Here is a 15,770-nt window from a genome sequence, read left to right as displayed (position 1 = left end):
CTCTGATAAAACTTCTAAACTAAGGACTCTAACTAAACTTTTGAAAGACAGAACCCACAAAGGGACCCACTGAGGCAGTCCTCCTACTCAAGGTAACCTGGAAAAGAGCAGAAAGGCTCTGCTCCCCCGGGGTTGGAGGGGTGGCCTGCCAGAGGGGTGGCCTGCCAGAGCGAAAGAACTTCAGCCTCCCGGAGGCAGCCCCACGACTTAAGCAGCAACTACACTGGAAGCTTGTAGAGCTTGGAATATAATATACCAGAAGGCAAAAGAGCTTAGAATGCAACTGAGAATCAACTACTCAGAAAAAATGAATGTCCTCTTCCAGGGAAAAAGATGGACTTTCAATGAACCAGGGGAATTTCAAATGCTCCTGTTGGAATGGCCAGAGCTGAACAGAAGGTTTGATCATCAGATACAGGACTCAGGTGAAGCATGGAGATAGGAGGAGAGGGGGGAAATATGAGGGACTTAATGAGGATGAACTGCATGTATTCCTGCATAGAAAAATGACACTGATAATACTTATATGAACCTTCTCAGTTAATAGAACAGGTAGAGGGAGCTTTTGTAGTTGAAGCACAGGAGAAAGCTGAATTCGAGGATAAAATATGGAGTAAAAATGGAGTCAATAGAAAAAAGGGAAATGTAATGGGAGAAAGAAAAAGGAGAGGGGGAATAGGCCAAGATATTTCATATAATAAGATTTTTCTTTATTACAATGAGCTACTGCAATGATACGGAAAGTCATGATCAATAAAAGAGCCTTGACTTCATTTTTAAAGAATTTCTAGGGGCAGCTAGGTGGCGCAGTGGATAGAGCACAGGTCTTGGAGTCAGGAATACCTGGGTTCAAATCCAGCCTCAAGACACTTAATAATTACCTAGCTGTGTGGCCTTGGGCAAACCATTTAACCCCATTGCCTTGAAAACTCTAAAAAAAATAAAATAAAATAAAAAAAAGATGTCAACAGGAAAATTGTCCTGATATCCTAATTTCCTCCTGAAAGAGATGCGCATATATATTTTATATATATATATGTATATATGTATATGTGTATGTGTATATATATATATATATATATATATATATCCATCCCCCAGGAATATTATAGCCAAGTTCCAGAACTTCCAAGTCAAAGAGAAAATACTATAAGCAGACAGAATAAAATAATCCAAATATTGTGGTGCTGAAGTCAGGATTACCCAGGTCTTAGCACTATCACATATAGGGCTTGGAATTTAATATTGTGGAAGCAAAAGAGCTTGTAATGCAACCAAGAATCAACTACCCAGCAAAACTGAACATCCTCTTCCAGGGGAAAAGATGAGCCTTCAGTGAAACAGAGCAATTTCAAATGTTCCTGTTGAAACAACCTGAGCTGAACAGAAAGTTTGATCTTCAAGTACAGGACTTTGGTGAAGCATTGAGAGGGTGAGAAGGGTAAATTTATTGAGGATAATTAACTGTGTGTTTCCTTCATGGGAAGATGATACAGATAATACTCATATGAATCTTCTCATTTATTAGAGCAGTTAGAAGGAGCTTTTATAGTTGAGACACAGGACAGGAAAGAATCGAATTTGAAGATATAATGTGGGTACACAGGCTATTCTAACAGCCATGACACAAATCATCTCCAAGTAAACCACCACCTGGGCAGTCTCGGGAGCTGGCTTGTCACCCTGAGAGATAAGGTGAGCTGGAGTCCTTGGGAGCTGGACATTCCGCCCCACTGACCAAGAGCATTAGACACAGCTGTGCCTTATCATCTCCTCCCTAACGTACCGTCCTATCCTGTAATGCAAGAAGCTGCACCTACACATCGCTTGCACTCACCTAACAATTACCTCATTATTCTTTGTTCTACCCCAGAAGACCTAACAGTATATATGTAATAGCTAAGCAATAATAAAATTGAGCTGGAGGCATAAGGCAGTAGTGGCTTGACTCCTTATTCTCAGCTCCCCTCCTGGAGGGAGGTCGCCGCTGTGGGCCCCAAGGAAGCAAGCCACAACAGTATATTTCAAAAATAAAGGAATTGGGTGAAAAGGAAATGGTTAAGAAAAGAGAGGTAGAACAGACTAAGATATTTCATGTGAAAGAGTCAAGAAATAGCTTTTGCAATGGTACAGAAGGGAAGGTGAGAGTGGAACGAGGGAGCTTCATTCTCATTGGAAATGGCTCAGAAAAGCAACAACATATATGGCTCAGAAAGTAAACATAAATACTCAATAGGGCACAGAAATCTAGAATAAAAAACAAGAGAAAGGGGGTAGGGTAAGGGAGGAGGGAGGTAGGGAAAAGAGGAGAGGGTAGATCATGGGAGAGGATAGTCAGAGACAGTACATTTTCATTTTTACTTTTTGCAAGATGGTGGGATTGGATGGCCTGTCTGAGACCATGGGGATGAGTGGGTACTGGGTCTCTGGAGTGGGATGTTGGCTTGGGGCCTCTTGGCCCTAGGGCTGATGCTCTGCCTGCTGTGCCACTTGGCTGTCTCACAGCACGCTTTTGATGAGGGACAGAGCAAAAGGAGAGAGAAGATATAATAATTGGTAGTGGGGAGAAATGGATGGAGGGAATTACAATCAGGAACATCAACTGTGGAAGTAACTTCTCTGATGGACTTAGAAAGAATACAATCCACCATACAGATAGAGCTGATGGTATTGGAACACAGACTGAAGCATATTCTTTTCCTTTCTTTCACTTTATTTATCAAAAAATGTTTTATTTTTTTGAGCGAGGGGGATTATGTTTACACTTACAATGAGAGTATTTTAGTAATGTAAAAATAAATTTAAAATGTAAATTAAAAAAAAAGAATAACAACTGTTTTAATACCCCCCCCAAATAAGTCAAAAGAGAAAGGTGGTAAAATTTTGGTGAGGAGGAATAAGAGAAAAGCAAAGAGAAAAATATAAATGAAGAAAGATAGCATAGAGGGAAATACAGAACTAGTAATCTTAACTGTAAACGTGAATGGGATAAACTGTCCCATAAAACAAACAGACAGAAGAATGGCTTAAAAACCAGAGTATTATAATATGCTGTTTACAAGAAACACATCTGAAGCAGAGAGATACACACAGGGTAAAGGTAAAAGATAAAGCAAAAGGTTGGAGCAAAATATATTATGCCTCTGCTGAAGTAAAAAAACCTGGGGTAGCAATCCTAATCTCAGATAAAGAAAAAAGCAAAAATCAATCTTATTAAAAGGGATGAGGGAGGAAACTACATCTTCTTAAAAGGCACCATTGATAATGAAGCTATATCATTACCAAACATGTATGCACCTAATAGTATAGCATCCAAATTCCTAGAGGGAAAGCTGAGAGAATTACAGGGAGCCATAGATATTAAAGCAAAACTTTAATAAGGGAGACCTCAATCTCCCTGTCTCAAAACTAGATAAATATAGCAACAAAATAAACAAGAAACTTAGGTATGATAGACCTCTGGAGAAAATTTAATAGGAATAGGAAAGAATATACTTTTTTTCTTGGCAGTACATGGCTCCTACACCAAAACTGACCATGTACTAGGGCACAAAAAAACTTATAATCAAATACAGAAAGGGAGAAATAATAATAAATATATACTTTTCAGACCATGATGCAATAAAAATTACATGGAAAAATGGATCATGGAAAAATAAATCAAGAACTAATTAGAAATTAAATAACTTTATCTTAAATAATGGGTGGATCAAATAGCAAATAATAGAAATAATAATTATATCCAAGAAAATGATAATAATGAAGCATCATGCCAAAATTTATGGGATATAGCCAAGGCAGTTTTGAGGGGAATGACAATTCTACCCAAATTGAATTACTTAATCAATGTCTACCAATCAAACTACCAAATAACTACTTTACTGAACTAGAAAATAGTAACAAAATTCATCTGGAGCAAAAAAAAAAGGGCAAGAATAGTAAGGGAACTATTGGGGAAAAAAATGTAAAGGAAGGTGACCTAGCTATAAAGTGGCAGTCATCAAAATTGGCTGGTACTATTCAAAAAATAGAGTAAGGGCCCAGACCCCTGAAGCAGCCAAAATGATGTCTTTGTTCCCTTTGCTCCTGCTCAACATCATGCTTCCAACCACCCTGGCCAAAAATCTCAACAAACGTGAATTTATCCAGAAAGCGAGGAACAAAAATTGGATATCTATGTTCCTATGGCTGAATTTACTTGTACCATATTCCATAGCACTGGCTTTAGCACCCATAATAAGGTTGATAACAACGGCAGCACTGAATGTGGAATATTCCAGATCAACAACAATGGTTGGTATGTTGAAAAGCAGGAAGATTGTAGTGAAAAGTGTCTGTGGCATTCATTGCTCTAAATTCGTGGATGAAGACATTACTGATGTTAAGAAGATCATGCAAAGAACTGAGAGACTTGATTACTGGAAGACCTATAATACATTCTGGCATAAGAATCTGGACTAGTGGAACTGCTAACCCAATGCTGTTCTCAACGTCCTTTCCTTATTTCTTCTTCTGGAATCTTCCCCTTGGATTAAGTGACTACAAACTGCTTGCTCTAAGACCTTTATACCCTACTTCCCAGCAAGGAATGGCACTCTGGGTATCATATTCTAGAACAAGGAGGTGCTACTTCAGTGGACTCTCACTTTGTCTAGTGTTCTTCCAAGGCCACTTCCTCCATAGCACCTAGGGATACTTCACTATCTGTCTTGAATAAAAAGTCTATCTCTGGAAAAAAAAAAAGAAATAGAGTAAAGGATCAGTGAATTAGGATAGGTTCTAAAGAAGTTGCAGTAAATGAATGTTAAGTTTCTGGGATAAGAACTCACTATTTGACAAAAATTGTTGGGAAAACTGGAAAATAGTATGGCAAAAACTAGGCATAGATCCACATCTCACACCCTATACCAAAATAAGATCAAATTGAGTAGAGGATTTAGACATAAGGAACGATACCATAGATAAATTAATAGACCAAGAAATACTCTATCATATCTATGGAAAGGGGATAAATTTATGACCAACCAAGAATGAGAGCACATCATAAACTGCAAAATGATTGATTTTGACTATATTAAATTAAAAAGGTTTTGACTTCCGGCCAAGATGGCGGAGAGAAGACAGGCACAGTTCTAAAGTCTCCTGATCTCTTCCCCATCTACCACATGAAACAAACCTCTTAAAAGAAATCCGACTCAAAAAAACCCAGAAAGAAAAGCCCGAAGAAAGAACATCTACCTCAAGATTTGTCTCCAGCAGGAGCTGTGGCTGAATTCGGGCCGGTGAGTCTGGGCCCAGAGGGAAGATCAGCCCCTATCAACCAGACTAGCAGCTGAATTTGAACTGGGAGTCCAAGGGCCCAAGAGCCAGACCTGCTGGATCAGAGGTGGGGCTGGACTGCGTGGGGCGTGAGTCTGCGAGGGAGCAGAGGTGCTGGTGTTGGAGCTGTCCCCCTGGAGATCCCGGACAGGGCTGGGGGGAAAATTCTGGAGCAGGGGAGCCGGGGACACCATCCCTGGGCTCCTCTGGTCTGAGTCCCATTACAACTCAGACTGCTCCCCTAACAAACAAATGCAAACTACTTCTGCCTCAGGCCCAGGTGTGTGAGCAGAAGAACCAGCCCAGCTGAGGAATGACCTCAGGCTAGGGTAAAGCCCACCATTGATTGAAGGCAAACGAATTCAATACCTCCAACTCCTCCCTTCAAGGAAAAGGAGAGGGCCTCAACCAAGGTCACAGACACTCCAGAGAAAGCAACCAACAACTCCTACTGGCCAGACAGAGAAACTGCACTCAGTGAGTAAAGCCTTTAGCAATCCCAAGCCCCTGTGAACCAGCCCCTCCAAAACTCAGGTCTCAGTAAAATGAAGAAGGGTCAGCAGAAAGGTGGATCCATAGAAAAATCCTTGGAAGGGAAAGACACTAACTCAGAGAGATCTGGAACCTCTGAGGAGAATACAATATGGTCTTCAGCACAGAAAGACTTCCTTGAAGAAATGAGGAAGGAGTTTAAAAATCAACTAGAAAATTTGGGGGAGACAATTAATACCTTGCAACAATAAAACAAATCTCTCAGATCTCCAAATGGGCAAATGCAAAAAGAAATTAATTCTCTCAAAACTTCAAATGGTCAAATGGAAAGCTCTTTCAAAAGCAGAATGAACCAACTAAAAATGGAGTTGCAAAAGGTTAATGAAGAAAACTCCTCCCCCAAAAAAAGAATGGGGTCTACAGAAACTAATGACTCCATGAGACAGCAAGAGTCAGTTAAACAAAATCAAAAAATAGAAAAAATAGAAGCAAATGTAAAATACCTCATCAACAAAACCACTGACCTCGAGAATAGATCGAGGAGGGGCAACCTGAAAATTGTAGGACTTCCTGAAAACATTGAAGAGAAAAAAAGCCTGGACTTAATATTACAGGATCTAGTGATGGAAAAATACCCAGATATTATGGAATCAGAGGGCAAAGTAGTTATTGAAAGAGTACATCGATCCCCATCAGAAAAAGATCCTAAAATGAAAACACCAAGGAATGTTGTGGCCAAACTCCAGAACTATCAGATGAAAGAGAAAATCCTGCTAGAAGCCAGAAAGAAACAATTTAAATATCAAGGAGCCACAGTAAGGATCATGCAGGACCTGGCTGCATCAACTTTAAGGGATCAAAGGGCCTGGAACGAGATATTTCAAAGAGCACAGGAGCTTGGAATGCAGCCAAGAATCTACTTTCCTGCAAAGCTGAGCCTTCTCTTCCAGGGAAAAAGATGGACATTTAACAAAATGGAAGAATTCCAAAAATTTCTGATGAAAAGACCAGAGCTAAAAAGAAAATTTGGGCATCAAACAGGAGGTTCAAGAGATACATGAAAAGGTAAAAAAAAAAGGGGGGGGGGCGGTAAAAGAAAAAAAAATGCAATCCAGTAAGTTGAAACTGGCTATATCCCAGCATGGGGGTAAAAAAAAAAAAGATTCTCATAAACCTTGAGAAATGTAACTCTTAACAGAGAGAATACACCTAGCCAGAAATGATGGACATTCATGACCTATCCATGAGACTACTATCTAATGGGAGGTAACTGGCTTTAACCCCATTTGGGAGAAGATTCTAATAACTCTCAGGAATTTTGACTCTATTCGATAGAATATACAAAACTAAAAGGGACAGACACTTAGAATTTTCTATGACTTAGATAGAATGATCTAAAAAAAAACCACTACTGCCCTAAAAAGGGGGAAAGGAGGGAGGGGATTGAATGGGATAAATCTCATTACACTAAGAGGTACAAAAAACCTATGGTAATAGTGGGGAAGAAGGGAGCAGAGGAGAAACACCTGAATCTTCTCATCAGACTTGGCTTAAAGTCAACCTACACATACTCAGTTAACTTATAAAACATCTAACCTTTCAAGTATTAAAAGGAGAAAAGGGGAGGGGGGACAGAGAAAGGGAAGGAGAGTGGGGGAAATAAGGGGAAATAACAAAAGGAAGGGAAGGGAAAAGGGAAAGGGGGAAGAAAGGGGAGGGCATGATATAGGAGGGCAAACACACTGAAGGGGGTGGTTTTCAGAAACAAAAGACTGGGGAATATGGATAAGGGGGGGTAAGGGGGAAAATATAAACAGAGGGAAGATAGCATGGAGGGAAATAAAGAATTAGTAATCATAACCTTGAATGTGAATGGGATGAACTCTCCCTTAAAACATAAGCAAATAGCAGAGTGGATTAAAAACCAGAATCCTACAATATGCTGCTTACAAGAAACTTATTTGAAGCAGAGAGATACATATAGAGTAAAGGTAAAAGGTTGGAGCAAAATATATTTTGCTTTAGCTGAAGCAAAAAAAGCAGGGGTAGCAATCCTTCTCAGACAAAGCAGCAGCAAAAATAGATAGCATTAAAAGAGATAAGGAAGGAAACTTTATCCTCATAAAAGGTACCTTAAACAATAAAGTCATTTCAATATTGAATATATATATGCACCCAGTGGAACAGCACCCAAATTCTTAGAGGAGAAGCTGAAAGAATTCCAGGAAGACATAGACAGCAAAACTTTACTAGTGGGAGACCTCAACCTCCCGCTATCAGATCTAGATAAATCGAATCATAAAACAAACAAGAAAGAAATTAGGGAGGTAAATAGATAGTTAGAAAAATTAGATATGGTAGACTTATGGAGGAAACTGAATGGGGATAGAAAGGAATATACCTTTTTCTCTGCAGTATATGGAACTTATACAAAAATTGACCATGTACTAGGACATAAAAACCTAATGATCAACTGCAGAAAGGCAGAAATAGTGAATACATCTTTCTCAGATCACAATGCAATAAAAGTCATATGCAATACTGGGCCAAGGAGATATAAACACAGAACGAATTGGAAACAGAATAACCTCATTTTAAAAAATGAATGGACCAAAAAACAAATTATAGAAAGAATTAACCATTTTATCATAGATAATGATAATAATGAAACAACATACCAAAACCTATGGGATTTATTCAAAGCAACTCTCAGGGGATATATTATAGCACTAAATGCTTATATGAATAAATTGGAGAAAGAGGAATCAATGAACTAAACATGCAACTAAAAAAATTAGAGAAAGAACAAATAAAAAATCCCCAATTAAGTACCAAATTAGAAATTCTAAAAATTAAAGAAGTTAATAAAATTGAAAGCAAAAGAACTATTGAAATAATAAATAAAACCAAAAGTTGTATTATGAAAAAAACCAATAACATTGATAAACCTCTGGTCAATTTGATTAAAAAAAAAGAAAAGCAAATTGCTAGTATCATAAATGAAAAAGGTGAACTCACCACCAATGAGGAGAAAATTAAAGTAATAATTCAAAATTATTTTGCCCAATTCTATGCCAATATATTTGATAATCTAAGTGAAATGGATGAATATTTACAAAAATATAAGTTGCCCAGGTTAAATGAAGAAGAGATTAAATACCTAAACAACCCTATATCTCAGAAAAAGAAATTCAACAAGCCATTACTGAACTCCCTAAAAAAAAAAATCTCAGTGGGCCTGATGGATTCACAAGTGAATTCTACCAGAGAGAGAAAATTATAGACCTATCTCCCTGGTGAATATAGATGCAAAAATGCTAAATAAAATCTTAGCAAAATGATTATAACAAGTCATTACTAGGACAATACATTATGATCAAGTAGGATTTATTCCAGGAATGCAGGGTTGGTTCAATATTAGGAAAACTGTTAGTATACTCAATTATATCAACAACAAACCTATCAGAAATCATATGATCATATCAATAGATGCTGAAAAAGCTTTTGACAAAATACAGCATCCATTCCTATTAAAAACACTAGAGAGTGTAGCAATAAATGGACTGTTCCTTAAAATAATGAGCAGTATCTATCTGAAACCATCAACAAACATTATATTCAATGGGGAGAGGCTAGAGGCATTCCCAATAAGATCAGGGGTGAAACAAGGGTGCCCATTATCACCACTACTATTCAATATTGTATTAGAAATGTTAGCATCAGCAATTAGAGAAGAAAAAGAAATTGAAGGAATCAGAATTGGGAAGGAAGAGAAAAAACTCTCTTTGCAGATGACATGATGATCTACCTAGAGAATCCCAAGAAATCATCTAAAAAACTACTGGAAACAATTAGCAATTTTATCAAAGTGGCAGGTTATAAAATAAACCCTCATAAATCCTCAACTTTTCTATATATGTCTAGCAAGATACAGCAGGAAGAGCTAGAAAGAGAAATCCCATTCAAAGTAACCTCAGACAATATAAAATACTTGGGAGTCTATTTGCCAAGACAGACTCAGAGTCTTTTTGAAAACAATTATAAAACACTTCTCACACAAATTAAATTAGATTTAAATAATTGGGCAAATATCAACTGCTCATGGATAGGTAGAGCTAATATAATAAAAATGACAATTCTACCAAAACTAAACTATCTGTTTAGTGCCCTACCAATCAAAATTCCAAAAAATTACTTTAATGAGTTAGAAAAAATTGTAAGTAAATTCATATGGAGAAATAAAAAGTCAAGAATTGCCAGGAGCCATATGAAAAAATGCTCTAAATCATTAATTATTAGAGAAATGCAAATTAAAGCTTCTCTGAGATATCACCTCACACCTCTCAGATTGGCCAATAGAACCAAGAAGGATAATGATCATTGTTGGAAGGGTTGTGGGAAATCTGGGACACTACTACACTGTTGGTGGAGCTGTGAACTCATCCAACCCTTTTGGAGAGCTATTTGGAACTATGCCCAAAGGGCAACAAAAATGTGCATACCCTTTGACCCAGCAATACCACTACTGGGTCTATACCCTGAAGAGATGAGGAAAAAGGGTAAAAACATTACTTGTACAAAAATATTTATAGCAGCCCTGTTTGTGATGTCAAAGAATTGGAAATCAAGTAAATGACCTTCAATTGGGGAATGGCTTAGCAAACTGTGGTATATATATGTCATGGAACACTATTGCTCTATTAGAAACCAGGAGGGGTGGGAATTCAGGGAAGCCTGGAGGGATTTGCATGAACTGATGCTGAATGAGATGAGCAGAACCAGAAAAACACTGTACACCCTAACAGCAACATGGGAGTGATGTTCAACCTTGAAGGACTTGCTCATTCCATCAGTGCAACAATTGGGAACAATTTGGGGCTGTCTGCAAGGGAGAGTACCATCTGTATCCAGATGAGGAGCTGTGGAATTTGAACAAAGTACAAGGACTATTCCCTTTAATTTAGGGGAGAAAAAAAAAACAGATATCTTATTGTCTGATCTTGTTACCTCTGAGAATTCTGTTCTCTTTCAGGATATAATTTTTCTCTCATCACACCCAATTTGGATCAAGGTACAACATGGAAACAAAGTAGAGACTGACAGAATGCTATCTGTGGGGTGGGGGTGGGGGTGGGGGAAGCGGGATTGGGGGAGAATTGTAAAACTCAAATAATATCTTTAATAAAAATAAATTTAAAAAATAAGCCCAAATTATAGTTCTTAAGCTAATTTGGAAAGGGAAGGGGAATTGCACTTAAGGTAGCTCTGTTTGTAGCCTTCCTCCTGCTTCATGGAATTTTTGTTAGTTATAAAATGAAGAAAATGGATTAAATGACCTCTAAGGTTCTTTTCAGCACCAAATTTATTATCCTATGATTTAAATTATAATTAATAATTTAAAGCAGTTTGTCAAAATTAATAGTGAAAGACCTCCGTCCAGACAATTCATGTTACATTTAAAGAAAGGCAAAATAACCTATTTCCTATTATTATGAAATTAATATTATAGGACTTATTACACATTTCTATGTATGTTTTATAATTAATTTCATTTCCATCAATAGTATAAGCAAAATAAAAAATTTATTGTTTTAATTTATAAAATGTTTAGACTGCACACTTTTTTTGGTCTTATTTTAAATTGTTTTAATTGGACATACAGGAGTCTACTAGATGAAGTTATAACTGTAGGATAATGTTCAATTGCAAAAATTGTAAAAATATTTGAAAAACATCAAAATTGCATTTGCCTATGTTATTTTTTTACAACAAGCAATGTATAAGTTGGCAAAACAGTATCTAGGTGCTTCAGTAAATAGAGCACTGGGATTGGAATCAGGAAGACTCATCTTTATGAGCTGAAATCCAGCCTCAGCCACTTACTAACTAGGTGACTCTGGCCAAAACTTAACCCTGTTGATTTCAATATCCTAATCTGTAAAATGAGCTGAGAAGGACATGACAAAACACTTTGTTCCCCAAATGGGGAACAAAGAGTCAAACATGACTTAAATGACTCAACAACAATAAAGCAGGCAAAAACACAACAAAAAAACCCCCACTTTTTGGAATTATTTGTAAGGTGTAGAACTGTCAATTAGGGTAATAAGAAATATTGCACCATATTACCCTTATTTTTCCATCTCCTAAAATACCAGGCTTGTAACAACCTCCCATAAGCTAAACAAGAGCAAGTACTGTGAAAGATTTTGATAAGGATCCCAAAAGCAACTTTAAAATAACCTTGAAGCCCAGCCAAGAGATCACCAGCAACAGCTTGAAGTGGTGGTGAGAGAAATCTGCTACGCCAGAATGAGTGTGGAGTCAGGAGCACTGGCCACAAAATCTGCAGTGAGAATTTGGAGAAAGCAGCCTGCATCCCCAGAGACGGTAAGGGAAGCCTGCAGAGATTTCTCTGCTCTCCCTGGGGTGCCTACACTCACATATTGCCCTTTGGGATTCCATACTAAATAACCAAGCTGGATGAGACTTCAGAGGAATAGGGGCGGCTAGGTGGCGCAGTAGATAGAGCACTGGCCCTGGAGTCAGGAGTACCTGAATTCAAATGTGGCCTCAGACAATTAATAATTACCTAGCTGTGTGGCCTTGGGCAAGTCACTTAACCCCATTTGCCTTGCAAAAACCTTAAAAAACAAACTTTGGAAGAATAAAGGTCCAAGTGGGGTATCCCCCCCCAAACCTTGGAAGTGTTGTAAATTAGTCTTGGGCTGAGGAAATGAGTAAACAACAGAAAAAGAAGAATCTGACCATAGAGAATTACTTTAGTCCCATGGAAGATCAAAACACATACTCAGATGACAATAAAATCAAAGCTTCCATATCCAAAACCTCCAAGAGAAATAAAAAATGGGCTCAGACTATGGATGAGTTCAAAAAAGACTTTGAAAAGCAATTAAGGGAGGTGGAGGAAAAATTGGGAGGAGAAATGAGCACTGCAGAAAAATTATGAAAACCAAATCAAAGGCTTGGGTGAAAGAAATACAAAAAAATACTGAAGAAAATAAACCAATTTAGGCCTAATGGAAAAAGCAAAACAAAAGGCAAATGAGAAGAATGCCTTAAAAAACAGAATTGGCCAGCTGGAAAAGGAGATAAAAAAGCTTTCTAAAGAAAATAACTCCTTCAAATGTAGAATGTAACTAAAGAAAGCTGATGACTTTGCAAGAAATCAGGAAGAGATAAAACTCTTCCAAAAAAGCCAAAAATTAGAAGAAAATGTGAAATATCTCGTTGGAAAAAACAATTGACCTCAAAAACAGAGCCAGAATAAATAATTTAAAAATTATTAGGCTATCTGAAAGCTACGACCAGGAAAAGAGCCTAGACTTCATTTTTCAAGAAATAATACAGCAAAATTGCCCTGAAATCCTAGAAACTGAGGGTAAAAGAGAAATCAAGAGAATTCACCAGTCACCCCCCAAGAGATCCCAAAAGAAAACTTCCAGGAATATTATAGCCAAATTCCAAAACTCCCAAATCAAAGAGAAAATTCTAAAAGCTTCTAGAAACAAACAATTCAACTACAGAGGCTCCATAGTCAGGATTACACAGGACCTGGCAGCATCTACATTAAGGGCTCGTAGGGATTGGAATATGATATTCTGGAAGGCAAAAGATCTTGGTTTACAACCAAGAATCAACTACCCAGCAAAAGTGAACATCCTCTTTTGGGGAAAACATGGACTTTTTTTTTTGTTTTTGTTTTTATTTTTCAAGGCAATGGGGTTAAGTGGCTTGCTCAAGGCCACACAGCTAGGTAATTATTAAGTGTCTGAAGCCAGATTTGAACTCAGGTACTTCTGACTTGAAGGTCGGTGCTCTACCCACTGCGCCACCTAGCCGCCCCAAAGATAGACTTTCAATGAAACAGGGGACTTTCAAATTTTCCTATTGAGATGACCAGAGCTAAACAGAATGTTTGATCTCCAAGTACAGGGCTCTGGTGAACCATAGAGGGAGTAGAAAGGGACTAACTATGAGACTCTTGATGATGTTGAACTGTTTGTATTCCTGCATGGGAAGATGGGAAGAAGATATTGATAACTCATGAACTTTCTCATTTATAAGAGCTGTTAGAGGGGCAGCTAGGTGGCGTAGTGGATAGAGCACCAGCCTTGGAGTCAGGAGTACCTGGGTTCAAATCCAGTCTCAGATACTTAATAATTACCTAGCTGTGTGGCCTTGGGCAAGCCACTTAACCCCATCTGCCTTGCAAAAAAACCTAAAAAAAAAAAAGCTGTTAGAAGGAGCATATATAGACAGGACATAGGAAGGAGCAGAATATAATGGTATGATGTGGTAAAGGAATGGAGTCAATAGGTGATGGGAGAAAGTATTGGGAGGAAGGAAAAGGAGATAAAGAAGCTGAGAGATTTCACATAAGAGTGAATAAAAAGCTTTTTCAATGGAGTGGAGGTGGAGAAGGCAAGGGGAATGAATGAGCCTTCATTCTCATTGGAAATGGCTCAAGGAGGAAATGACATACACACTTAATAGGGTGAGGAAATCTGTCTTGCCCTGGAGAAGGATGGGAGGAAAATGACAGGATGAGGGGGAATGGGGGAATAGGTGATAGAAGAAAGAGAAGATGGAGGGAGAGGGTGCTCAGATTCAACACATTTTTGGACAGGGTCAGGATGAAAGGATAGAAAGAATAGAATAAATGAGAGTGGGGAGAAATAGAGTGGAGGTACAGCTAGTAATAGCAACTGTGGGAAAAATATTGAAGCAACTTCTCTGGTGGACTTATGATAAAGAAAGCAACTCACCCCAGAGACAGAGCCATTGGGGGGGGGGGGGGATTGTAGAATTCAGAGCCTTGCAAAAAATGATGGGTACATATTACTATTGTATAATTGGAAAACAAAATGTTAAAATGTCAAAAAAAAAAAAAGAACCTTGAAGAAGCCTTAATATACTACATAGAGTTTGGGGACACAGACTTTAGAAACAATTACTTCAGAAGTTTTATAATCCTATGCAATTTAAGAAACATTAATACCTCAAAAAGTTAATAGATTATAGTATTTTATATTCTCTTCCATACCATCACTTACATCATGGTAAATAATTTATATTTCTTAAGTTTGAAAGCATTATTGATTTATTTACAATTTATATTTATTTACATTTGACTCTCATCTAAAGGTAAAATAAGGAGAGTAGAATACATTTCCTGTATTCATAATTTTCTAATAATGAAAAAACTGTTATCAAATACCTTTTAATTTACATAAATAGCAGTCTATATCATGACTTTTTGTGAAAGATGTTTGTTTTTGGAGTTCTCTTTTTTATTTTTTTCCTCTTTCTTCTGCCTTTTTATCCAAATAACTTTTAAGAAGGAGGTTTAAGTCTGGCTCACATTCACTTGAATGCTGTAATCCCTTCTCTCTTCCTGAAAAAAAAGAAAAAGCAAAGGACATTGGTCTTTATTTCATAAAAGGCATATTGGCAGAACTTCCTAGGACAGTGAAATCAACTTCAGTGTTTGAGAGAAAAATTATAATCGGATCTGAATCATACTGAAAACAGTATTGCATTTTTTTTCTCAAGGAAGAAAAATCTTCCAGAAAACAAGTTTAATTTCATATTGGTAAATTTTTCATTTTCCCACTTTACCTTCACAGTGTTGGATCACCCGTCCCCACAGTCTGTTCTTCTTCAAACAGTCCAAATTCCCCACAATCAATAAGTGCCTTTTCCCTCTTGTCAGAGCAACATTCATTCTCTTTTCTGAGTCAATGAATCCAACTTGCTTAGTTCTTACACAGGACAGGATGATGATCTCCTTCTCCGCACCCTGAAAGGCATCAACGGTGGATACCTGGATGGCTTTGAGATGAGAGTGGTCACAATGCACATCGCTAAGTAGAGTACCAAGCTACAGAAGAGAGAAGAATGATTGTTCTTTAAAAGGTTCTTGTTTTGGAAGCTAC

At 37.6% G+C, this 15,770-nt stretch overlaps 1 protein-coding gene across 10 annotated transcripts in view; it reads right to left on the bottom strand.

The window, feature by feature from the left end:
* Positions 1–10,965: 10,965 nt before the first annotated feature.
* ZGRF1 (zinc finger GRF-type containing 1) overlaps positions 10,966–15,770 on the bottom strand; it is a 78,355-nt gene continuing 73,550 nt past the window's right edge. For 8 of the 10 annotated variants that reach the window (XM_074228678.1, XM_074228679.1, XM_074228683.1 and 5 more), the window contains 2 exons: positions 15,454–15,715; positions 10,966–15,229 (listed from right to left, as the gene is read on the bottom strand). In XM_074228678.1, coding sequence (XP_074084779.1) covers positions 15,126–15,229; positions 15,454–15,715 — 366 coding nt within the window. In that variant the 3' untranslated portion in view covers positions 10,966–15,125. The remainder of the gene's footprint in view (positions 15,230–15,453; positions 15,716–15,770) is intronic. The other 2 variants (XM_074228680.1, XM_074228684.1) reach the window with 2 other exon arrangements.

Source organism: Macrotis lagotis, chromosome 3 (assembly GCF_037893015.1).
Source record: "Macrotis lagotis isolate mMagLag1 chromosome 3, bilby.v1.9.chrom.fasta, whole genome shotgun sequence".
NCBI lineage: Eukaryota > Metazoa > Chordata > Mammalia > Peramelemorphia > Peramelidae > Macrotis > Macrotis lagotis.
The sequence above is the reverse complement of the archived record's forward strand: the minus strand, read 5'-3'. Positions and strand labels throughout refer to the sequence as shown.